At 31.7% G+C, this 25,450-nt stretch overlaps 1 protein-coding gene across 2 annotated transcripts; it reads left to right on the forward strand.

Annotated features, from left to right (window-relative positions):
* Nucleotides 1–615: 615 nt before the first annotated feature.
* LOC145743804 (low-density lipoprotein receptor-related protein 4-like) lies at nucleotides 616–24,988 on the forward strand. 2 transcript variants are annotated; one of them, XM_082561851.1, is made up of 34 exons: nucleotides 616–930; nucleotides 3,249–3,401; nucleotides 5,814–5,930; nucleotides 6,999–7,121; nucleotides 8,282–8,404; nucleotides 8,588–8,734; nucleotides 11,620–11,733; nucleotides 12,958–13,080; nucleotides 13,515–13,634; nucleotides 14,040–14,162; nucleotides 14,289–14,408; nucleotides 14,734–14,970; nucleotides 15,872–15,991; nucleotides 16,652–16,808; nucleotides 16,931–17,148; nucleotides 17,489–17,665; nucleotides 17,885–18,044; nucleotides 18,241–18,409; nucleotides 18,619–18,806; nucleotides 18,990–19,124; nucleotides 19,238–19,416; nucleotides 19,623–19,866; nucleotides 20,095–20,225; nucleotides 20,442–20,591; nucleotides 20,775–20,886; nucleotides 21,008–21,176; nucleotides 21,425–21,657; nucleotides 21,741–22,017; nucleotides 22,231–22,424; nucleotides 22,729–23,041; nucleotides 23,170–23,289; nucleotides 23,390–23,711; nucleotides 23,833–23,926; nucleotides 24,091–24,988. In XM_082561851.1, exons 1-34 carry the CDS (start codon nucleotides 864–866, stop codon nucleotides 24,659–24,661), a joined length of 6,000 nt encoding a protein of 1,999 aa, XP_082417977.1. In that variant the 5' UTR covers nucleotides 616–863; the 3' UTR covers nucleotides 24,662–24,988. The 2 variants fall into 2 exon arrangements, with proteins under 2 accessions (XP_082417977.1, XP_082417976.1); XM_082561850.1 differs by having other exon boundaries at nucleotides 617–930; nucleotides 24,088–24,988.
* Nucleotides 24,989–25,450: the final 462 nt, after the last annotated feature.

Raw genomic sequence — 25,450 nt, forward strand, 5'->3', positions numbered from 1 at the left:
ACAACAAAATTTCTAAGGATCTATTCTTATTTTCAAACACCATTAAGAACATTTGAAGTGGCCTTTTTACATAAATTTATACCTAACTTACAGCGTTTTTGAAATTCTAATTTTGTCTAAAATGGTAAAATCGGTGGTTGAAATTAAATATACACCAAAACATCACTGTATAAGCTTATGGTTTCTAACTAAAAATAAATATTACTTTGGTTATTTACACTACCATCCAAAATTAAAATTATTAATCAGAATTTGGTATATGTAGTTTTATAAGTTAGTTTTCTGACCGCTACGTCCGTAAGTTGTCATCTTTATTTATTCTAAGAAGGGTATTCATTCTAGTCAAAAGATTACGCTGTGATGACGAAATATAAAAGAGAATTCGAGCGAAGAAGTACAGCGCCAGTCTTGGTAAACTTTGCTAGACTGTGCCACAACAAGCCGAAGGCTAACAACTGTTCAGTTTACTTCTCTCAGTAGTTAGCAACTTACATACAGTTCGTTAATAACAAATTACAGTAATAATAACAAACTAAGCTAAATTAGGAAAAGTTTAAAAAACTTTAAATAGATGTTTGATGGCAGAAAAGAAGTTTATGTTGTTAATAGTAATGTGGTATCCTGGCAAAAGAATAGACAACAGTTTTTTTGATAGGATGACGTTCATATATTTCTTAAATTTGTTTTTTTTAGTGGATGCATTAACGTTACAAACAATAATTTTATAAGGAGTGATCTAAAAAGAAACTAGTTTAAGCGTTATTGAAATTTCAACACATCGAGAAAAGTTTTGATTTTGGCTAAAGTTAACGACATCAAACGCCGCTATATCGATTGCTAATCGTCGATGTATGTAAAACAGCATGGCCGATCGAGCCGAATTTAAACGAATATTATTAACGATTATAATATGTTCAACATTTGCTAAAGGTAGGTAAATGTCTAATGTAAAATTCTTAGTATATAATATAAATACAACCGTTATGGACTAATAATTTAACCAGGTTTCTAAAAAAATGGGTTAATTTTATTTGTGTTACTTCTACTGGACCGTATTTTAATCTTCTTCAAGTGAAAATTTTATATTACTTCAAATATTATGGAAGTATTCAACACAACACAGTAAATGTATTATTATTTTAACATTTACTTAGTATGCAGTATTCACGTATCTTAAAGATATTCTATATTATTTGTGTAATGTATTAATTTTGTGGTATTACCCTAAGCTTTGGCAAAACGTGTTCATAAAACCCAATCGTTTCCATAAATTTGGCTATTACGATCTTATCATATGGTGGTGTTAATGTCACAAACCTTATTATGATTGCTCATCGTTCTATCGCATATGTAAATTCATGTAATAACACCGTCACTCCAGCAGTTCTCGGGGCATTTATCGAGTTTTAGTGTTGCGCGTAGAGCTTTCTACAAAATGACTTTTACAAAAGGCGGAAAGATAAATAACCCCCGCTGTTGTTTTGTATGTTTTAGGAAAAACTTTGTCAATATTGCACTTAAACATTCATAATCCGACGGGAGATAAGGCAAAATTTTTTGAGTCCCAAATTTTGGTAACTTATAATTTTCCCAATATACCTTTTTAAAGTTCGATGCAAATTTAAACTCTTTTTGCGGCATCTTATCACCCACCACGTTGCGTTTTCTTTGTCTTTTATGGCTATCATCAAAGCAAAGTCGTTAAATAAATTGATGTGCTGTGAAGAGCTATAAAAATCCGAACTGTCAGATAAAATGTTTACGAGGCTGCCTGTTCAGTGAATGGGAATTACTGTTAAGTAAATTGGGATTATAAATTCTATTCGCCCCAATCTTCTGCAAACAAAGTTGACCTATTTGTGAAAGGCTTAATGCTTTGAACTTAGCTGAACGCAGGCTTTTGTTTGCTTAGAAGTTGCTATTTTTGTCCATTATTAACGATCCAGCAAAGCTTTGCTAGGCTTGACATTCCTGGAAATCGTAAAACTTGTAATTTGCAAAGAATCTCACTAAACCACGATTGATTTACAACGTATATTCAAGGCATAAAAATATGCGGCCATTTGTATTAAAGCCCCTGTTTGTAAAATCAAGTTCTTGTGGTTATTAAATTAAATTTATTGCCGCGAGAACTTAGTATTGTTTGATTACCGCTTGGCAAAAGTGAAAGCAAACATTATTGTTTGTTCTTGGATGTTTGTTTAGATAAATCAACGGTTTTGTGTCTTTTTAAATCGACCAATGAAGAAGATAAAAAGGTTAATCTTCGGTAAGTGCGCTGAGGTATATCATATAAAACTTTTAAGCAGTATAGAGCAGTGCACATAGACTTTATTTTTTTAACACAATCCAACGTAAACTATGTATGCAATAAATAATATTTTGACCGTTTAAATCCTTATAAATAAATTGTCAAGGCACTTTTTAAGTTTTATATTGTTGGTTGTTGTAATCCAACATAAACGTTTAAAGCCCATAATTGCAGTTGTATTTTTGCCACGTTGAATGTTAACGGGTCTAAAGTTTTTTAAATCTCTTAAGAGGTAACATATCTCATTATTAATGCACCAGTGACAATCAAACACAATCAATTGAAAATCAATTAGGTTTACTTTGTCATCACCCCAAATAAGTTAATTAATAGCGTTATAAACGTTACATGTTCCAGTTCATATGTGATTTACAGTAGCTCATTATTTGATTAGAATATCAGATTCTTTGTGACCCGTCGTTAAAGCATTTGACTTGCCATGTCAAATGTACAGACGCTGCTAAGATTAGAATTTAAGTGTTTTAGCGTTGCCTATTGTACTTGTAGTCTATTGAGTATCCTACTTTAAGCACTTACGTGTTCAGTTGAGTTGATTTCGAAACCAGCAGATTCGTTCCGGATTGTTGTTTTCGAGATACTTAATTAAGGCTTAGACATATTTCTGCTCGCATTTAAATCCTTGAAAGTTTTTCAGTATTAAATTTCCCACATAAATGCCATCCGCGTGTGTTGTAGCGATCATTATATATTAAACCTTTCGATTTTTTCTCCCTTTACAATCCATTTATTCTTTACTTAGTTAATAATTTTAAAGCTTATAAAGTAAAACCTTTGATTTACCAAAAAACAACCCCCTACACAAAAAAAAGCATTTTGTGAATGACTTTTTGAAAAAACACTTTTTAATTATAAGAATCACATTTTGTAAGCCCTAAATAGTGCAACATGTAATTTTCTATTTATTCTCGATTTCCAGGTATTTTATCGAGTCGAATTCCTGATTGTAAATGCGAGAAGAAACATATTGCCTGCGTGGAAGACGGTGGAGCGAAATGTGCTTGTATTCCAATGGCATGGAAATGTGATGGAGATCCAGACTGCGCCGACCACAGTGACGAAACTGAATGTGGTAAGTTGTGGTTTTTAAGACTTTTTACCGCAAAAAATTGCGCAGAACCGATAGAACTTTTTACAGTCTGTAATATTGTACCACATATGATTAAATAGAACCAAAAATGACAGAATAGAACCACAATTTTTGCATAACTATATATAAGATGGTTAAAAAAAGAAAAACAATGAATCTATAAATGACCCATTTCTGGCATATTATCTTGAAATAGCTAACTACAAAGAAAAGTCACTAATAACCACGACTAGCAGCATGTAATTTAAAAGGACCACCCACGAATGAATTGCAGTGACATATGTTGCTAATTTCCCCCTTATTCATAGCTTTCTAACCTGAACAAGTTTAACCCTTCTACACCTTTCGGGTGTATATTAGGTTTTGTATTTTATGAGTATTTAAACAATTATTCTTTATAAATAAAAGTCATTTTTCTCTATTTTATATAAACCCAAATTTTATAAATTTTGTGAGTTTTGTAATTGGAGTTTATATTTTTCTCATTGTTGATATAACACTGAAAAAACTAATTGTTAAGTGCGCAAAAATTAATTCATGAAATCGAAGCCCGCATTTGAAAAGCACTCAAATCGACAAGTTAATTTTCCAAAACCAAACTTTTCAAAGGCAGCCACGGTTGATTACATTCAAGTGGTTGGCGCATCAATTAAGAGAACCTTTGTGCGCTTAACTCGGGTTTGTTTTGTTAAAAGTGAAGCCTGGGTTTACAAATACTATTGGATTATCTTTTTAGTAGCAGCAGTCCGTTACGATTAATCAACTATTTTACTTTTCTTGCTTTTTTAATTGGTTGACCTTAACCTAGACTTCTTTGAGTTGAAAAGTGTGAAAAAACTATAAATCCGTTTTAAAGATCTTGCAAACACAAGTAACTCAGAGTTAAAGTGTTAATGGATAATTGATAAGAAATGTTATTCTTCATCATATATCTTGAAGTATTTTTTGGGGCCGATAGCTCTAACACATTATCATACCAATTTTTTACGCAGCAATTTTTCAAAGGTATTTAGTATGCTCTTCAGCGATGGCTTTTATTTCCGTTTTAATAAGCACCTGTTTTAAATATTTTTGTACTTTAAATTGAACGTTTAAACCTACTAATTGTCTGTGCGACCGAATTTAATTAAAATAAGACACAAAAATTGGTAAATGGACGAAAGTAACTAGAGTCTTGCATTTTTTTCGTTACCATTCGAAATGTACACCTAACTATTCAAGCAAAACAAAACAATTACCCCTTTACACCTTACCTCATAAGCTGTTGCGTGCGAGTTGTCCAAACAGTTTATTGTTTAAATCTACGATTCCACGTTTCTAGACGCATTATTAGCCTCTTTCTAGACGCATTATTTGTCTCCTAGATTTTTAAACAATATCTGCATTTTTTTAAAATAGCTGATTTTTTTATTTATTAATTTTTTTTAAATTTAAATGCAATTATAGCATGATTTTTTATATTTATAACATATACTCAACAAATATTAAAAAATAAAAAATTAAATGAAATTATAGCGCGTTTTTTTATATTTATTACATATTATACTCTACAAATATTTTTTTTAAATAAATTAAATATTTTAGATTCTTTTATAGCATAATATAGTTATAAATTTACACTAAAATTTATTTTTTTATATTAAAAATTGTGTTTTTTGTGTTTACTAAATGTTTTTCTTAGATAGATTTTGTCGAGGCCTGTTTTTATTACGAATTTTACATTACATCATTATGTGACATTTATTAGTAATGTTGAGGCTATTTTATCTTTATTGTAATCGTGTTTTAAGCCAAACTAAATCAGGTTTTGTTTATTTGTTTTTACGGTAGGTAGCGTCATATAGTAATGGACCAGCGTCGTGTGATTTACTGATATACGTCATATAGACTTCACATAAAAAGTCACTTTAATTAGATCTTAATAGATTATATTTCATTTTAAAACAAACTTTCGACCGTTTTATTGCGGGTTTTCTTAAAAATTACAAAGTCATTTTGTTTTGATTTAATATGGTTTTATAATTAACAAGTTTAACCTGTTAATATATATTCATTAACGTTGACTAATTTTTGCTTTATAAGTAGAAGACAATAATTTATGTCTAGCGCATTTCCCTAATAATAAAGGTTTTTAAAGTATTTTTACATTTGTTAAGTTAAAAACCAGTTTAAAATGTGTATTTAAGGTAATATTACTTTTTATAGACTAATAAATTCTAGCTTGTTTCAAAAAGAACCTTGATACCTCAAAAGTTTAATGAATTAAAATATTAAAATGTTCATGTTATAAAACGACTAAATCTTTTTAACGATATACTTTTAAATTATCATAGTAATTGAAACAAAGTTACCACAAGTGGCGCCGTTTAAATTTATTTTTTATTTTATTTCCAGTGTCCTTGGAGTGCGATAGAGATTGGTTTCGATGTGGGAATGGAAGATGTATTAAAGGAAGCTGGGTTTGCGACGGCGACAACGACTGCGCAGATGACACCGACGAACAAAATTGTCGTAAGTTAAAAATGTCTTTGCTTTGTGTGGTGTATTTTGACAAAATGTATGGTTCCTGCTGGATGGTATTGTGACATCGTTGTGAATGAACTTATAGCAACAGGAAGCTAGTAGATGAATTGTTTGTGGTTAAAAAATGTATTGTAACATGACTTAGATTATTTTTCGTGTAGGCCAAGATATTTTAGTTATATTTTTGTTTTTAAAAAGCGAAATAATTTACTTTAACTTTTAAATTCTTAGAAAAGTTTTTAAGTCGGTTTTGAGTTCCTGGTATTAGCTTGGAAAAATTGCATCATAATAGTATTGTAATGTATTAAACTATCGGTTAATTTTGGCCAAGTTATAAGTATTACTTTAAGGCAGTAGGCATTGAACCTTGAGATCTGACCTTAAAAATGCGTAGTTAGTAACGCTCCGAAATTTATATATTTTTGTTTTTGCAATTTTAAAAGCCTTTTTTATTTATCTCCATGGTTGTATCTGTCAATCAAATTAAAAAAAATTAAAATTGGCCTATTTCATTAGCCCCGTTACGTCATTCTGATCAAACCTTTAAGGTGACTTGAGGTCAAAAATTCCCTTATCACTTTAACATATACCACTTTGTGAGTGTTTTAGTAAAATACCTGGATTTGAAAATCGCCTCCAGTATACCATAAACTGTTCAATTATGTAGCACTAGAGTAAAAGTTTTGTCACATTAAAGGATTAGGTTACCTTATGTTCAATTGTTGTGGGTTTTATGTGTTCGCACTTAATAACATATGGTGGTATCTAATATGTTATGTCATATTAACTCCACCATTACCTCAAATTGAAAAGATTATTATTTTACTCGTTAACTTGTAGGTGATGTTTTTTTAATATAAAACCTGCAAATTTATTAAAAAGTTTACTTGAATTTTATGCATAAAAATTGTTAAGGTTTAATCTACTTTTTATTATTTAGCCTTAGTGAGTTTTTTTGAGATGTTTATTTGCAAAGACTCTTCATTTTAAAATTAAATTTTTTATTTTAAAATTTTTTTTCTGAAATTCTTAAGTTTATTTTTTTTGTTTTCACAGCTTCTGTGTCTTGTGACGACACAGAGAGAAGATGTAATTCCGGAGATTGTGTCCCGGATAGATGGTGGTGTGATGGAGATGAGGACTGCTCGGATGGAAGTGATGAAAATCCTAACGAGTGCAGTAAGTTGTTCTCCAACTAAAATTTTATCCAAGTTTTTTTTTTCAATTTTTTCATTAACATTAATCATGGATTTGCATACTGCAAACTATTTTAAGTATTAAGACCTAGAATCGTACCTAGAATACTTTCAAAAACTTTTAACTTCTCATAGTTTGTTATTGAAAACTAATATTAGCTTAAACAGTATAGTGATTTATTTTCACCAGGCTTATAAAAAATCGATTAAGTTTAAGAAAAAAAATTATATAATATTTTATATCTTAAATTGGGACAGTTTAAAATTCAAGCTAAAGAGTTAACTTACTTATACATTTAAAAAATTAAAATAAAGCCGAATTAAACCAACACAGCCTACACAGCTACAATAATCAACAATAAGTTTTCAGTTGGAGAGATCTGTTAAAATTTAGGTTGTGCAAATACTTACAGATGTCTATATAGACACACCTGGCTTAAAGAAAGTGTTCAGCACCAACTCTAACATTTAAAATAACACGTATAGGCCATTTGGGTTTCAATATAAAATCTCTAACGCTTTTTGTTAATTCCAAAATATGAATACATTCTTTGTCATGATAATACTTAACAAGGTATGCAAAGCGGATATCTAAATATAGCTCAAGAATGTCTATTTAAATGTTGCATATTTTGTACGGGTAATCCTAATCCTAAACCCTTATTATGCGGGTAATTTTATACACTATGTTTAACATTAACAACATAGTTGCACGCCTATATGGTGTTAAGACCAAATTTGGATATTTTGGCGAAATTAACCTTACTATAATCCAGTTAACTTGGACTAACTAAATATTTAAAAGTGTTACAAAATTCGATTTGAAATTTCTTTTCTCATTAAACGCTAAATCCGAACAAAATAAAATTTTTTGATGATTCATCTGAAGTATCATGTTTGCAAATGACACGTTAGCTTGCGTTATAAGTATTTATAAAGCAATTTATTTGTTGTTTGTAGTAAGCAAATTGTGGAACGTGATTTAGGGTTTAAAAATTTAGATTTCCAAATAAAAATAATAAAGAAATGTATAAAATTATTTGTCTTAAAACTGAATATGAGTACTTCTCTTTAAAACCACTTCATAAATAAATTTAAAAAACGGCTATTCATATTATAAAACTAAACAATTTTAATTTTTAGAAAAAATTCCCTGTGAAGAGAATGAGATGACGTGTAATAATGGAGATTGTATCAACAAAGAGTTTCATTGTGATGGAGATTTTGACTGCAGAGATGGATCTGATGAAGAATGCTCTCATGATCGTAAGTTGTTTTACAAATCTACAAAAAACAAATATTTTATTCCTAACTAAAATGTATAGCTAATAAAAATATGTAAAAATGAACTAATTTACTTTATAGTAAAATAAAACTGTAAAATTTTTACATAAAGTTCATATATTTTACACAAACTTTGGTGCAAATATTATTATTTATGTACTATAGCTACTGTTGTACCGTGGCCTGAAACGAGTTGTAAAGACGACGATTTTAAATGCGGGGAATTCGGTGAAATGGATTCGTGTATTCCGATAGAATATGTTTGTGATGGGGAACAGGATTGTGAAAGTGGATCGGATGAAAAAAATTGTAGTAAGTATTAGTTGTGTTAAAATTTGACTTCAAATCACGCCAAAAATGTGCGGTACGCTTTGGTCATTTGGGAGTACATGGTTCGATTCCCGCTGTTAGTATTGGGTATATTTTATTTGATAATGTGAACAATTTTTAACTGTAATAAAATGTACCATAAGTTTTTTTAAAGCGCGTTTGTATATACTAAATTCTGCATGGATATAATGGTTTAAAAAGGGCGTATTTTTTATTTTAGGTTTTTTAAACTGTTTTGATTACATTAATTGCGTTTAGATAGCGTAGTGAAAATCGAACCCGGAACCTTAGTAATATTTATATCAACCAAAAGTATGTTCAAACGAGTACCGGGTGGTTTTTCAGTAGTGTGAAAAGTATCTTTATTGTATGGACTTGATTGTTAGTTAGCAAATAACGACCTATCGGCTTATCATTAAGATGACAAGTTTAATCCAGCACATTCGTGACTAACACTTTATTGTGGTGAAATGAAATTCCGTTAGTTGTTTCAAAGTGACTTTTATCTGTAGGTTACTGTAGGTAACCTGTATAGGTAACCTTACGTTTGGGTTCATTTTTGTGTATTTATTTTAACATATTTTGTTGTAATTATGTAATTTGGCTTAACCTTATAGCTTTACCCCTACATTAAAGTGTTTGCTTAACAGTTGGTTTCTAAATAAGTTGTTTTGAATAAGCATAAGGTCCATTAGCTAATCCTAATTATCCTGGTAAAAGTAAAAATTGATGGTACGATACTATATTTGTACAGTTTGGCCTGTTATGTTTCCCGTACGGAAAAAATGTGCTTTTTGCGGTACAAGGTGGCATTTGGTTCATTGCTGATTTATTTTAGCAAAATAACTGACTTTCTTGAAAATATTTCAATCACCACCCTATGCACAACTATTTTTCGGATTGCTATTTTTGTCTAGTATTTTTAGTGATTGCTATATCCAGGTTAGGTTATCATTTGTGTCTATCATACCCTCTGTCAGTTAAGCCTATCATTTGAGATAAAGGCTAGGTCGAAATATCTGGAATTCTTGTGCAGGGTTGTGCTGTTGTTAGCTTATAAAGCAACCCGCATTCGCGCGTATCGAGGGGCCTTGTACAGTGTGTGTTGGGCCGTGACGTCGGTTTGAGTGATCAGATGCGCCAGGCAAGTTTAGTTTGTTCTTTAAACAAAATTTTAGTCCAAAAAGTCGGCCCTAAACAAACAGCTGACCACGAATTTCAAAATCGCATAAAATTCTGCGCGAAGTGTTTTTTAAGATGACAAAAAGGCAACATAAGTCATATTGTGTGGGTTTTCAAAATGGAATTCGCAGATAGATTAAAATAATCGTGTTTATTCGCCTGCTCTTAAAATAAGAAAGTCCTTAAACTTTTGTCATTTTTTAAGTGCTTTGACGCAATCTTGATTTGCCCGTGTCAGATTATAATGACATTAACCTTTTGCTATTTTGTTTATTTGACCCTGATCTAAATGTTTTTGTTGCTGTTGTATGTCTGGATGTAATTCACCCAACCGCCGAGGGGTTTAACTAACGCTTATGACGTCACGGAAGCCTCGGTTGCGTGCGAGGCGTAAAATGCCGGGTAGCCCCTATGACGTCACGAGGTCAATTTTCACCTGATTTTACTTTTTATTTAAATTTTTGAGGCGGTGTCAGAACGATAAGCGGCAATTTACAAGACGCCTTTACATTTTTAGGCTGCATCGTCTGGTTTATTTTACAATTAAAGTTTTTGTTGGGCTTTGTATTGATTTTGTTTAAATATTGGTATGAAATGAAAAAAATTGATGTTAAATTTTAAGAATTTAAAGGCCTTACTTAAAAATTTTTTGCAATCTTAAAAATTTGCAATCTAAAAAAATCTAGATAAGGTCCTGGGTTCAAACTGTTCTCATGCTGTAGCTCCCTTAAGCAAGGTGCCATAAACGTTATAAACTACTGTTAAGCCAGCACCTAATCAGCAGCTTAAATGTCGAGAAATTATAATCAATAATATCCCAAATTGCCAAAGGCAACTCGAGACTGGGTCGGAGTAATTAATGTTACTCCGAGTTTAGGTCGTGAAGTCGAACTTCCTACATCAAGGATGAATAAATAGAAAAAATGTGGTGTATTTATTGTTATAAATGGGTATATACAACTTGTTATCTTAAACTAAAAACCGTTTTGTTTTGCTGTCACTTAAAACAGCAAAGTTCTTTGAAAAATAAACAGTTTCAGTAAAATTCGTCTTTGAACAAAACCCCAAAGAATGTTGTTGACGTGTGGGTTAAACACGCATTATGACGTAATTCACCCCGACCGCTAAACGTGGGTAAATGACGTAGTCGATGTTTACCCCAATAATCTCTAAACTAATATTTGTAGGATTTAAAAGATAATTCATAAAAATATCGGACTAAATATTGTAAGTGTTTAATACAGTTTTGTTTTATGTGGTTTTTACAAACTTTAAGTAATGACATTTTGATTTAACTTGCTTTTATAAAACAAACCATTAGAAATAATACTTAGTAATAGCCTACACATTTATCTTAGGGTTTAAGACAATTAAATCATAATGTTTTTTACAAACTGTTATAATGTCCCATTGAAAAAGCCTAAAAATGCGAATGTGAAGTATTGTTATTTCTACTTAAAAAAATTTAATATTTTTTAAATATTTAAGGCTTTTACATTTATAATCGGTTGTAAGACAGTCAAAACGTTATGTTTTTTAGTAACTATTATAAATTTCCTACTACAATGGCTTCAAAAACGAGGTTGAACTAAAGTTATCTGTCTCTAGGTTGATTTTCTTATTTCTGCATTACAATTCTTGGTCATTTAATAATTTTTTACCCTAAACTTTATTGTTTTTTACAGATCATTCTTGCACAGCAGAGCAGTTCAGATGTAGTAACGGGCAATGTACAAGTCTTTATAACCATTGTGACGGAACAGACGACTGTGGTGACGGAAGTGACGAAGAAAATTGTCGTAAGTTTATATTTTTAATTTATCCTTGATATTGAAATGTTTACTCTGTATTTACCCAATCTTGAGTTGCCTTTGGCAGTTTGGGATATTATAGAATGAAATTGTTTAATAATTAAGCTGTTATTTAAGTATTGGCTTAAATTAAACCCAGAACCTCATGTAGTGAAGCCAAGTATTTTAGCCCACTATTTTAGAATTGAAATTTATAATTCAATACTAAATCTTAAATATTTTTAACTACTTTAATGTAAATATACTGCACAGAAAAACTAAACTACTTCAAAATACCAGAACTATTTACAAGTCATTAGTAATGGCATCCTAAGTACGCCTGTTTATAGTTGGTTATGTTCAAAGCTATAACTTAGAATTTTCAAAAGGCGGTTTTGCGTATTCAAATATAGAATTAAGAAGGTCTTAGCTGAAGTACTTTAAACTAAAGTGTACGTGACCTTGCTAGCGCATTACCTTAAATTGCTGGGTACACAATTTTGGCAATATATAATTGTAGGTGTATATTTTTACATTCAACTACTTACTTAATTATATGAAACACTATGCGTTTTGCAACTTATTTTAGCAGTTTATTTTGAAATACCTTATCGCCATTTTTCTTTATTTTATCATTCGTGACTTTGAAATCTGTCAGTCAAAAGATAAAGCAAATTTTATTCTATTTAAGCGCGATTTATATTAAACATAAACCTAGCTTTGTTTTGAAAATAAGATAGACGCTTGAACTCTGTTTTGACTGCTTAGGCCGAGGAATTAAATTTAAAATAATCGTTTGAGACACATTTTATCCTTGAATGATTTTAATTGAAGCAGACCCAAATGGCTTGCCAAAATCTTTTTGTGAAATTTAAAATCACGACCGAATTGTAAATGAACCGGAAAATAATAAAAATATGTAAATAATTCCGGGTTCAATTTCATAATTTTACTCGCAAGCCCAGCTGTCGGGTAGTGGTGAAAATAATATTTTAACTGTTTTTGTTTTCTTGATCTATTTTTACTTGGAGTAACTTCAATGTAAAATGCCGACTTTACAGCCTTACCTTGTTTTTTAATTAACTTAACCTACCGTTTAAATGAAGTAGACAAATTTTGGTAATTACCCACTTTGTCATATTAAAAAAAATTGAATTAATTCTTGTTTGGTAAAACATTAAAAAAATTAAAAATATTAAGTTTGTTGATTATTATTTTTATATTTTATTTTAGCGGAATTTGCGGAATGCATCGACGGAGAATTCCGCTGTTCAAGCGGAATGTGTATTAGTAAACAGTGGAGATGTGACGGGGATAGTGATTGTAATGATGGAAGCGAGGAGCTCGGATGTCCAGGTATAATTTTTAAGGTTACAATTACAATTTGTGTTTTTAAGTATTACTTCTGGTAATAATAAATGTTGGGTCTCATTTAACCAGAGGACAATTTAACCGTCGACCCTTTAATTCATTGACTATTAAGTCTTTGACAAACTAGCCTAATGACACTTACTTGATCTTTTATTTTATTAAACTAAATTTGCAAGGGTTGACTAGGTATTGGTTTAAATTGTCTTTAGGTTGAATTGTGTAGAGTTAGTTGGCTTTATGTTGAATTGACCAGTCACCGAATTTAAAAATGGTTTTTTAAATGCGCTCTAGAAACTAAAACTAATATTTAAACGAAATTTTCCTGAGAATCTCCTTCCTAAATTTAATGATCATATTGTTTAAATTTCGTGCTGCCTGATATTTTTTTAATTTTAAATCTTATCTTGTAATATTCTTAGATGGTGAAGGTTGTGACGAAGATCAGTTCGAATGCGCGACTAGTGAAAGATGTATTCGGTCGTCATGGAGATGTGATGGGGAGCCGGACTGTAGCGACGGAAGCGACGAGCTAAATTGCGGTAAGTACTTTTTATAAATAGTAAACACTTTTACTGCAGATGACAGTTTTATTTTCGTAGGTATATGTAACTGTTTTATATATATTTGCTCTTCCATTATTATTTCCTGCCATAAAGGATTTTGGGATTAGGAATGTTGCCCAATTCTAATCCTTTTCGACGTAAAGTGACTCTTATACTAATGCGGTTCTATTGCTACTAAGCCTACAACTAATCGGGAGGTTTTACTTAAATTTATGACGTCAATTAACTTCTTAAACTAATAGGGGAAGTTTAAAGTTAGGCTGGGGTATTATTAAGATATATCTTAGCTTTAGTGTCTGCTAACCTTTACCCACATTAAAAGTAAAAAAAACATTTTGAAGTTTTTAGTACTTTAAATAAACGTAATTTTTTGGTTTTTAGCTTGTGAGAGCGGTCAATTTAAATGTAAGAACAGTGCAAGTGATTGTATACCAGCTTATAAGGTTTGTGATGGGAATATGGACTGTGTGGACGGAACGGACGAATCTCCTTTCTACAACTGCAGTAAGTTAACTTGTGTACTTTCACAACAAAACATTATATCTTATACAAAATTCAACAAAGTATTTTTAACTTGGTCAGCTTGATTACGAAGTTTTTTAAATATTAAAGGTTTATTTTGATTAACAGGTAATGGGGCAAACCATTGTGCTGACTGTACTCACTCGTGTAAGACGACACCAAACGGTCGTATTCAGTGTTCGTGTCCGAAAGGTTTTGAACTTGCACAAGATTTACGAAGGTGTACCGGTAAGCGTTTTTATTTAAAAAAAACAACTACAAACAGTTGATTTACTATTTTTTAAATATTTTAGCTAAGCTTTTAGTCTTGAACGTTAAAATACTAAATATTAAAATAGTTTTTTCTTTATATTCATATACGATTTTTGGATGCTGTTGTACATGATTTTTAAATCCTTAGAACAGGTTAAATTGGCTTTGTGGTACACTTTATTGCTTAGTCATGTGCGAACCTATGTCAACCCTTGTTAGATTTTATCACCTAGTCTTTGTTGTGTTTTTAAATGAGGAGTTATTGTTATGTTTACGTTCTTTTAACACTTATCTTTTACAGATATAGATGAATGTGCGGTCGAAGGAGCCTGTAGCCAAACCTGCACAAATACCAACGGAAGTTTTGTTTGCTCTTGCGAGATCGGATACATCTTAAGACCGGATGGGAGAACTTGTAAAGCGAGTGCTCCGGAGGCTGCACTGATCTTCACAAATCGGATCGACATCCGAAGGATGCTGACGGATCGTCAGGAGAATACTTTGATCTTACAGAACCTGGAAAATGCTATCGGATTAGGTAAATTGATAAATTTAGATATTATTTTTAAATTCAGTTTAGAATTTCTTTTATTTTAAGTTTTTGCTTTTTTTAACTTAAGTCTTTTAAAAACTTAAAACGCTATTTTTTTGCTGTTAGCGTAAAGGTATTGGATAAATATGTTATGGGGCTTTACATATAAAATTAAAAATCGCATTTTTGGTTGTTAAAGGATTTACGATTGTGGGTTAAACTTTTTATCTGCCATTACCACAGAAGGTGCATTAGGTGCAAAAAAAAACGATAAGAAAATAAATTTTGCGCTCCGGTGCTTTCGAAACCTTAGATCTGACGTAAACAAAATTACCAAAAACAACTTTCGTCGTTTAGCTATAACCCCATTTTCCGGCAGTGCAACGACCTGAAGCGCCAAAATTTTTCATTGGCGATACTTAAAGAGTAACAAAGTGCAGTCTCGACTTTACTATATCTAATACGTTACCATGTTTCTCTTTTTTCGACACCTCTGGCTTTTTTCCGTACTTTGTTTTTGCTCTAACAAAATTACCGCCCGGCGCTGTGTTCTAAGGTTACATTTGTAACCTTCTGCATTCTGTCAAGTAATCTATCTTACCCAGGCTATTTGTTTGTACAACACTTTGACTTAGATTCCCTGAATTTTTCTCAGGCAAAAAAGCAATTACAAACTTTGTTGTGTTAGTGTATTGTTTGCTTGTTTTTCGGCTTTAAGAGTTACTATTAATTACTTAAGTAACTGCAAAGCAAGCATAATATATTATTCGCTTCATTAAACATTTATCGTTACATCTGACGCACTATTATAATAAATCATACTGAGTATACTAGAAGATAAACGGTATCACATTTTCCATGTTTGTATATCCGATTTCAAGTTTGTAAATGTGTTTTATTGCAACAGATTACCATATTGAAAAGAGATTGATGTTTTGGACTGACGTCACTCTTGATGAGATCATGAGGTCGAATATTAATGGAAGCGAAGTGCAAAAAATTGTTTCGTCCGGCCTGGAGAGTCCGGGTAAGTTTTTTAATCCAATTTTTTTGGTAAAATTGAATTTAAGTTTAAAATAAGTTTAATTTAATTTAAAAATACAGACTCACTTGTATATTGTATAAGATTTATATTAATAAACTTTTAGACTTTGACAGTTTGAAGTATTATTGCATGTTTTTTATATGGTTCATAAAGGCAACAATTTGACATAATTTTGTAGTCTATTTTTAATATTTTTTGGTACCTATTAAGACAAAAATGAACCTAAATTTTTTGTACAAACATCGCTTTTGTTTAAACTTTAAAACTGCACCCACGTGTCAAATATTTTGTCATGCAAATAAGTCAAGCGTATCAAAACGTGACCTATATCTAAGCAGTTTAACATTCTGCAGGAACGATTTCATAAAAGTTTTTACGGAAAGCCGGAAACCGTTTTAAGCAAATCCAAAAAGTTGTGCCTCAATTTTAAACGGACTAATCTTAAATTTAAACGTGTATGATAACATGTAATTTTGCCGGTTAACCTTCGAACATAAATTTGGTTGTATTTATTGAGAGATTTTAACATTTCAATATGGCAATAATTCTTTTTTTTAATTTGACAATCTTTAACGCATTTTTAAATTTAAAAGTTTTTCGATTTTTTTGTTGGTTAAATAATTGTTTTTTGATTTGTTTTAGGAGGGGTTGCCGTTGATTGGATTCACGATCTTCTTTTTTGGACGGACAGCGCAACTTCCCGGATCGAGGTTTCTCTTCTGGATGGAAGTTACAGAAAAGTTCTAATCTGGGATGATCTGGAAAAGCCAAGATCCCTTGCTCTTCATCCACTTAAGGGGTAAGGCAAAAAATTTTAAAGAAGATTTGAGATGTTTTATCTTTTGTTTTAAGACAATTTTATAATTTTTTTACAATTTGTTTTTTGTTGTGCAATTTTTAAAATTAATTTTTACTTTTCAGCCTTATTTTTTGGACTGATTGGGGTATAGCCCCTCGAGTAGGTAGCGCTAACATGGACGGTAGCAACCAAACTACAATCGCTTCGACTCGTATGCACTGGCCAAACGGTCTAACCATCGACTACACCGATAACCACGTGTACTGGGCTGACGCAAGGTATCACGTGATCGAAAAGGCGGGACTGGATGGCGGGAATCGAAGATCAGTTGTCAGTCGAGGTAAGCGGTTGAAATTTTAAAATAAATTTTTATATTATTTTTAAAGCCTGCTTTTAAACCAAGGCCTGTAAAAAATAGTCAAAGAAAAGAAAATGCCCCAAAATACACTTGTACATTTTAATAATATTGGATAAGGTAGTGTATACTGCTTTTAAAACAAATTGCTACAGTTTTAAGTATTGCTTACACTTTACTTTCCTATAGACAATAATTACGTTGCTACAAGTATACACATAGTAATTGCTCGGTTTTAAACGTCAAGGTAATTACACCATTGCCACACCTAACCGCATGTGCACGCGAACTAGTAATAAAATTACCAAAAACTTAACATTTTTAGGTCTCTCCCATCCGTTTGGTGTCACAATATTTGAAGATAAAATTTACTGGACTGACTGGCAGACAAAGAGTGTCAACAGTGCTAATAAGTTCACCGGTGCCGAAGTAAGGACGATAAGAAATAAGCTACATTTCCCGATGGATATCCAGACCTACCATCCTCTAAGACAGCCATCAGGTTGGAAACAAAAAACGACCTTAATTAAATATTTAAATTAAAAACTGTTTTTTTTTTAGAATTATTGCAGTCTCACCACCATACTAAGGAATTTTACCATACTTTTACCCTTATAAAACTAAGTCGTTTGTTAACTTTGACCTTAATCAATCACTCTTACTTATGGTATATACAAAATAATACTACGATTTTTGCCAATTTTAAAATTTGTATTTTCAGGACCAAATGTTTGCGAAAATGCAAAATGCAGCCATCTTTGTCTTCCCAACCAAATAAGTTATTCTTGTGCTTGCCCTACCGGGTTTCGGGTTGTTAATGAAACGCAATGTGCTGAAGACATTGACCGATTTTTGGTGTTCACAAGAAAAACTGATATTAGGTAAAATAAATTGCACCTAATAATGTTTGTATTACTATTTAATTTTATAGTTGTACAAACAATACTTCAATATACTTTGGTCTCATACACTATATACTTGAATTGATATATATATTTCAATCAATAGCTACTGGTCGCTTACTTAAAGTAATAAGATTAAACCGTATATTTTAATAAAATCCCAATTTTTATATAGGCGAATATCGTTTGACAGCGATGAAGGGGCAGACACAGTTCTTCCAGTTGATGATATCAAAAGTGCGATGGCTTTAGATTGGCACAACGCTCACCCTGGCTACATTTATTGGTCGGACATTGACTTGGCTACAATTAATAGAGCAGAGTGGGACGGTAGTGAACAAAAAGTAAAAAAATAAGTTTTAAATCAAAATTGTATTAAATTTTAAAATCTAAAAGTATGATGTAAGTGTTTTATTTTTACTAAAAAAGGCATACATGTCTAATATAATGTCTACTTAAACAAGATAATTAAAAAAACTGTATACCATTTTTAATTAAACTTTAATATCCTAATTTTTTTATTTCCATATGCATTAAAATACTTCATTTTAAGGTAATAGTTAGTGGTAGCCTCGATTCGCCAGCTGGAATAGCAATCGACTGGATCACGAATAAAATATATTGGACCGACTACAGGATAGACAGAATAGAAGCTGCAACTTTAAGTGGATCAATGCGATGTGTTTTAATTTGGACAGGCTTGGATCGACCACGTGGTATTGTGGTACATCCCAAATCAGGGTAAAAGTGTTTTGGCTGTCACCTAACAAAAACTATATTTACTATCACCTAACTAAAACTATATAATTAGCTTTGTTTTTTTTTATTTTAAAACAAATGTAAGCAATTTTTATCCTTTCTGTTGAAGTATATGTGGGTGTGTTATGTTTTATAGTTAGTTTATACTTTATTAATTTTTTTAAGCCAAATGATTTGGACCGATTGGGGAAACGAAAAGAAAATTGAAAAAGCTGGAATGGATGGCACGAATCGTTCAATAATTGTTTCTACCGGTCTCACGTGGCCCAATGGTGTCGCAATGGACCATGATACAGACAGGTTTGTTTAAATAATTTAAATTTATTGACAAAAATGGTAAAATGTATAAAAAATTAAATATTTGATTTCGGTGGCCAGACATTTAAATTCTTTTTACATGTCTGTCTTCATAGAATATACTGGACCGACGCAGGGCAGAAAAAGATCGAGTCGTGTGACCTGGATGGTGGTAACAGAGTGGTTTTAATTAATAAAGATATACCCCATCCGTTTGGAATTACTTTAGATGAGACCAAAGTTTATTGGACTGACTGGCAGACAAAAAGCATCAACAGTGCAGATAAAATACTCGGTTTGTTGTTGGTAACGTAAACATGATTAAATGTTAACTTGGAAAATATTTTAAATTTGGAAGTTACCTATTGTAAGTTTTCATATAAAAGATTATTATTTTCCTCTAAAATGGAAATTAATTAAGACAAAATTGATTGTTTTTACCACAATTGAAATCGTAAAATCATTCTTGATAACAAGTTAGACATCTATGCAATTTTTAAGGTGATAATCGCCAAGTTTTACGGGAAAACTTAGACTCTTTAATGGACATACGATACTTTCATAAATCCCGACCCATTTCTCCAAATCCTTGTTCTCTATTCAATGGTGGTTGTTCACATTTGTGTCTACTTGCTCCTAATAACAATCCAAATTCGACTGTTGAAAATACACCATACTCTTGTGCATGTCCAACTGGACTGACTCTCAGCTCTGATAAGAAGCAATGCAACACAAAAATGAAGCGGTATGTAATGGGTTATATGATATAAATGTTAGTTTTGTAGCCTGAAAACCATTTTATTATTTTGTTTTTAATGTTTTAATGTAATTGACAAAAACTCATTAAAAAACTTTGCAAAACACTTGTTTGGACAAGTTTAAGATGTTATAAATTGGCAAAGTCGTTTGTTTGTTAAATTATCTCAAGTTTATTTCTACACATGTTAAATAAATTTTGTTTTTTTGTTTCTAGATTCTTGGCTGTTGCTCGACGTACAGACATTCGAGTAATAAGCTTGGATGTTCCATATTCAGCTGATGTTAAGTTACCGATTGATTCTTATATGTCCAATGTTGTGGATGTTGACGTCGATCCTGTCGACGGTAAGTTTAACTGAATAAATTAGTTAACCTTTTTAGTGACTTTTAAATTTTGTTTTGTATATATTTATAAGAAAGTGTTAACAATTTATAAGAAAGTGTTAACAGAGGAATTTGATATATGATAAAACCACAACAGAAAAGAATTGTAAAGCCCACTACTTATCTTATTTATCAAGCTTTTTTATAGTTCGTTACTTATTGTTTCAATGTTTCAAGGTTACCTATATTGGTCTGATGTTGGTACACGTAAAATAATGAGATCATTATTATCCGACTCGACACAAACTGAAGTTGTTATTGGATCAGGAATGAATACAGCTGACGGAATTGTCGTTGACAAAACAGGCCGACTACTTTACTGGACAGGTAAGCTTTATAATACTATAAGTTACCCACAATAGGTCATACTACTCTGGGTATTTGTTTTAGCTTGATTTCAAGATAATTGATTTTAGCTTGATTTCTGTTTTAGCTTGATTTCAAGATATTAAAGAGTGTATTTAATCGTTTTTATTCTATGTTTATTGATCATTAAACTTTGTTATTAAGATGATGGACGGGATGTTATTGATGTGTCGACACTTGATGGCAAAATGAGAAAAACTTTAGTCAGCACTAATTTGGGATCACCTAGGGCTCTTGCGATACACTATGAACTTGGGTAAAAATACTTTAACAAAAATTAATTTTATCAAAAGAAAAGATAACTAAAGGCATATTCTTTTTGTTTTTGGTTTCTTACAACCAACTTGAAATTTACATGCTGTTAAACTTGTTTTTAGTTACCTATATTGGTCAGATTGGGGTACCAATCCATCAGCAAAGATAGAAAGAATAGGATTAGATGGATCCAACAGAAGTGTTATAATTAACACCGATATTTTGTGGCCGAATGGAATTGCAATTGATACAGAAAATGGATGGCTGATATGGGACGATCCCCAACACGAGGTTTGTTTCAGAAATTTTCCTTTTTTTATTGATAAAGTAAATTTAAAATTTGCTAACTTGACATTTAAACTTATTATTTTAGTTGTTATTTTTTTAGTCTTCCAGTTTACAATACGTTTTATATACTTTATTACAAATTTAATATTAGAGGCTGTATTCTGTTGGGGACTTAAGGTAGCGAGGAAATAGTCATCTTAGATTTAAATGTTTTGTTTACAACTTAAAAAAAGTATTAAAATTTGTTACAGTGGTTGCAAAGATCTGATCTTTTTGGCGAAAATCGTAAAACTATATTTTCATCTGCGCAACACCCGTACAGTTTAGCATACTTGGATGGTACAGTTTATTGGACGGATTGGCAGACCCGAGATATTCGTAAAATGGCAATTATGAATACCACAGACACTTCAGTAGTTCGTAAAAATATGCCAAGCATGATGGGAATAAAGGCCATCGATATGAATAATATCGGTGTGAATAGGTAAGTGTATAACTGCACTTTTCTACTTTATTTAACAGATTTAAAAAAAGAATTTAACTATATTTGTATTGTGTATATTTTAGGTGTGGAAGTAATAATGGTGGTTGCAGTCATCTTTGCCTACGAAGCCCAACTATAAACTTAGGATACAGATGTGCCTGCCCGACGGGGATTGCGCTTAATTCTGACGGTAAAACTTGCTCAGAAAGCACCGGCAATCTACCGAACGAATATTTATTGTTTACAACAAGAATGTCTATCCGAAGATTGTCTTTAGAAGCTGACACCAATGTCTATGTTGAGTTGCCTATCACAGATCTCGAGAATACAATTGCATTGGATTATCATTATGGAAGACAGGTAGGAAAAAAATACTTTTTTGCAAGTAAAAATGCTTGATTAAAACAATGTGTAATTTAAGACCAAGTGAAATTTCGCAAAGTTGGTTTCTTAAAATTGTAAATTTTACAATCTTATTGAATATATAAAATTTACTAACATTTGTTTAGTGTCAGCAATATTTAAATAAAAACTTTACTTATTTTTCTATTTAAATTTATTTTTGTCATTTAGCTATTATTCTTTACCGACGTTTACTTGGACGAAATTAAACGCTCAAACCTGAACGGTTCCAACGTGCAAACAATTGTATCCCGCAATCTTAAGACTATGGACGGTATTGCAGTGGATTGGATTGCTGACAACTTATATTGGACTGATGCCGGGCCAAATACAATAACTGTCTCAAGACTAGATGGGTCGAATAGGTAAGGTGCTCGCTTCAAGTTTACATAATATACTTGATCACTCAAAATATTTGCGTCAATAATCTAAGGTGGTGAGGTCAAGTGATTGTGTGTCATACTATACACTTTAAAAGACTGAATATTGATGTAATGCGTTTGCCTACTACTCCCTACCTCACATATTCGAATATTTTACCTTTACATTAAAGAACATAGCACCAGTATTACTAATATTACACAAGTAAAACTTAAGGTTTAAAAGACAAGGCTATTTACTTGCAAAGCTATCTAAATTTTTATGTTTTGTATTGTTACTGTTTTTTAGAAAAGTTATTATTGACGAAGATCTTGACGAACCTAGAGCGTTATGTGTTCACCCAGCACGTGGTATCTTATTCTGGACAGACTGGGGTGGAAAAGCTAGAATTGAAAAAGCAAATTTAGACGGAACAGGTCGAAAAACTTTGGTCCGTAAAAATCTACAGTGGCCAAACGGTTTAACTATTGACTACAAAAATTCAAGAATATTTTGGGTCGATGCTCACCAAGTTTTAAACAGGATTGAGTCGTGTGACTTTAGTGGGAGGAAAAGAAAAATTGTCGTCTCACCTGTGCCACATGGATTTGCTATCACATTTGTAAGTCATTTCATTAATATACAATAAAGAACTTTTTGACAAACGCTGTCGTTGTAAGGTATATAAGTTGGTCACAGTACAAACTTGTTTTCGATTGCAATGTTTTTATAAATTTATGTTTATTACAGTTATCTGGTAAACTATATTGGACGGATTGGCAAACCAAAAGCATTCATTCAATGTCATTCCTTAAAGGAGCGAAATCCCAAGTGCTTATAAAAGGAATAATGGGGTTAATGGACATTAAGGTAATTAAAATAAGCTTTATACTGTTTAAACTTTTCTAAAAGTATAAATCTAAACAAACTAATAGAATACTGCGTTGGCTAACTAGTTGTTACTTTTTAGGCGGTGTCAGCTTTGAGGCAAACTGGGACAAGCAAATGTGATGTCACAGTTGGTTACGGTGGATGCACTCACTTATGTTTAATGAGTGGGCCGAACAGATACGTGTGTGCTTGCCCGGATCCAATCCTAAATTCAACTTTACCTAGTCCCAATCTTTCTGATTTAAGCAATTTGGATGAAATCAACCAATCCTACGCAATATTGGGTAATTGTAGTCTACGACCAGTCGCACCTGGCACAGTTGTCAAGCCAACGACTGTTTCTGTGGTAACCACGATGGCGGTTCCTGCAACAAATGGAAGTAGCGGCCCAACGGAGCACGGTAAATATAGTTAAACAAAAAGTTGTGTGGTAATATTGATGTTGAAAAAATTTTAACATTCATTTAAAATGTATTTGTAGACTAAATGGTTTTAATTTGAATTAATTTATTTGCATTACAGAGCAATCCACAGTACTTCGATTACTTGCAGTTTTCTTGGGAACTGCCTTTATTGTTTTTCTGTTAATCGCTGGATTAGGATTTTTTATGTGGAGGTAGGCAAAATTTAATTTTAACAAGTCACTATTAAAACTTTAAATGTATTTTTCGTTTGATGTAAACAAAAATATTGATCATAATCCTGCTTATTTTTGTTTATATTTTCTATCATTTTTTTAACTTATTTTAATAAATAAAACTCACGAATTTTTCTTAGAAGATTTAAAAGAAAAAGTGTCCGCAGCAACGTTCCCCATTCTGTCGCTTTCACCAACGAAATCTCAAGTGCAAACAGTCACAGTACTCTTCTTTTGAGCAACTCCATACGAACAGAACCAACCGATGCTGGAAGCAGTGAAAAAACTTGGTCGGATACTCATGAAAGTGACGAACTTGAGTTCGACGAGCCAGTTACTGATTACAGTCGAGTTTCGACACTTGAAGCGAACTCGAACGGTAAAATTAAGTCGCCTAGGCGTAAACGCGGTACTGCTGGCTTAATAGCTTCTCGCCAAAGAGCAATGGCTTCACAGATTCCTAATTCTTCACTGGAAATGTGTGATAGCGATAGTTACATGTCTTGTAGTGAAGATTCGACGCCGAAGCTTCCTTTAAAGGCTAAACCTCGATTGTTACGTAACCAAATGGACAAAAAGGCAAAGATGAGTACAGTAACCACTTGCACAATGCTATCTGATGAAAACCCATTCTTGCCAAATGCCAACGAACTAGATGGTGGACATTCGTCTGACAGCAGTGAATGTAACAGTCACCGTTCTCCTGAAACGTAGTAGAGATCTTATAACTACCTCAACTCGAGTATTTTTTTTATTATAATCTTAATCATTGTTGTAATCATGAAGTTGCTTTATTATTGTATTGGTTTGTTTTATGTTTTTTTATTTTAACTTATGTAGGAATTCGCAGGGTTGTCGATGTCTTATCTCTTCACTTTTTGTTTTTTTTTCTCGTTTTTTTGCAGTGTTATTGTTTTATTTATCTATCTCTCTACCTAGCGATCTCACTCCTGACAAAAACACAATTTTATTCTTCTTTTATTTTGTGTTTCACTGTCGTTGTGTTTTTAAATACATTTTTAAAACGACTTTAGTTTTAGTAGAGGCTTTAAAAATAAGTTATTATCATAAACGAATCCATTTTACTGAAAATGACATGTTATATTTTTTCTTATGGTTAAGGAGTAAAATAAAAAAGAATATTTTTATAGTATAGTTAAATATACATGAAAACATTCTACATTTTATTATGGCAGATTGGGCAGATGTAAAATTGGCGTTAAATTATTTAAATGTTCAACATAGAAATCAGTCAATAGAAAATATAAAAAAAATACAATGTTGGGGATTACCCTCGTTTCGATGGGCAACGCGTTCTTTATTATGCCGCATTCGCTTGACCTGCAAAGATATCGTGCAACATTTTAGCTTTCCAAAAGATAAAATGCGTAAAGGCAGCAACTATAGATAATGCACAATTTTTAAATATTATTGTCCGTTATGACTCTTATATGTTCTAAAATAATTATTTAGTAAAGTAGATATGACCGGAACGTCTCTGTT

Source organism: Corella eumyota, chromosome 2 (assembly GCF_963082875.1).
Source record: "Corella eumyota chromosome 2, kaCorEumy4.1, whole genome shotgun sequence".
In the NCBI taxonomy this organism is placed as follows: Eukaryota; Metazoa; Chordata; class Ascidiacea; order Phlebobranchia; family Corellidae; genus Corella; species Corella eumyota.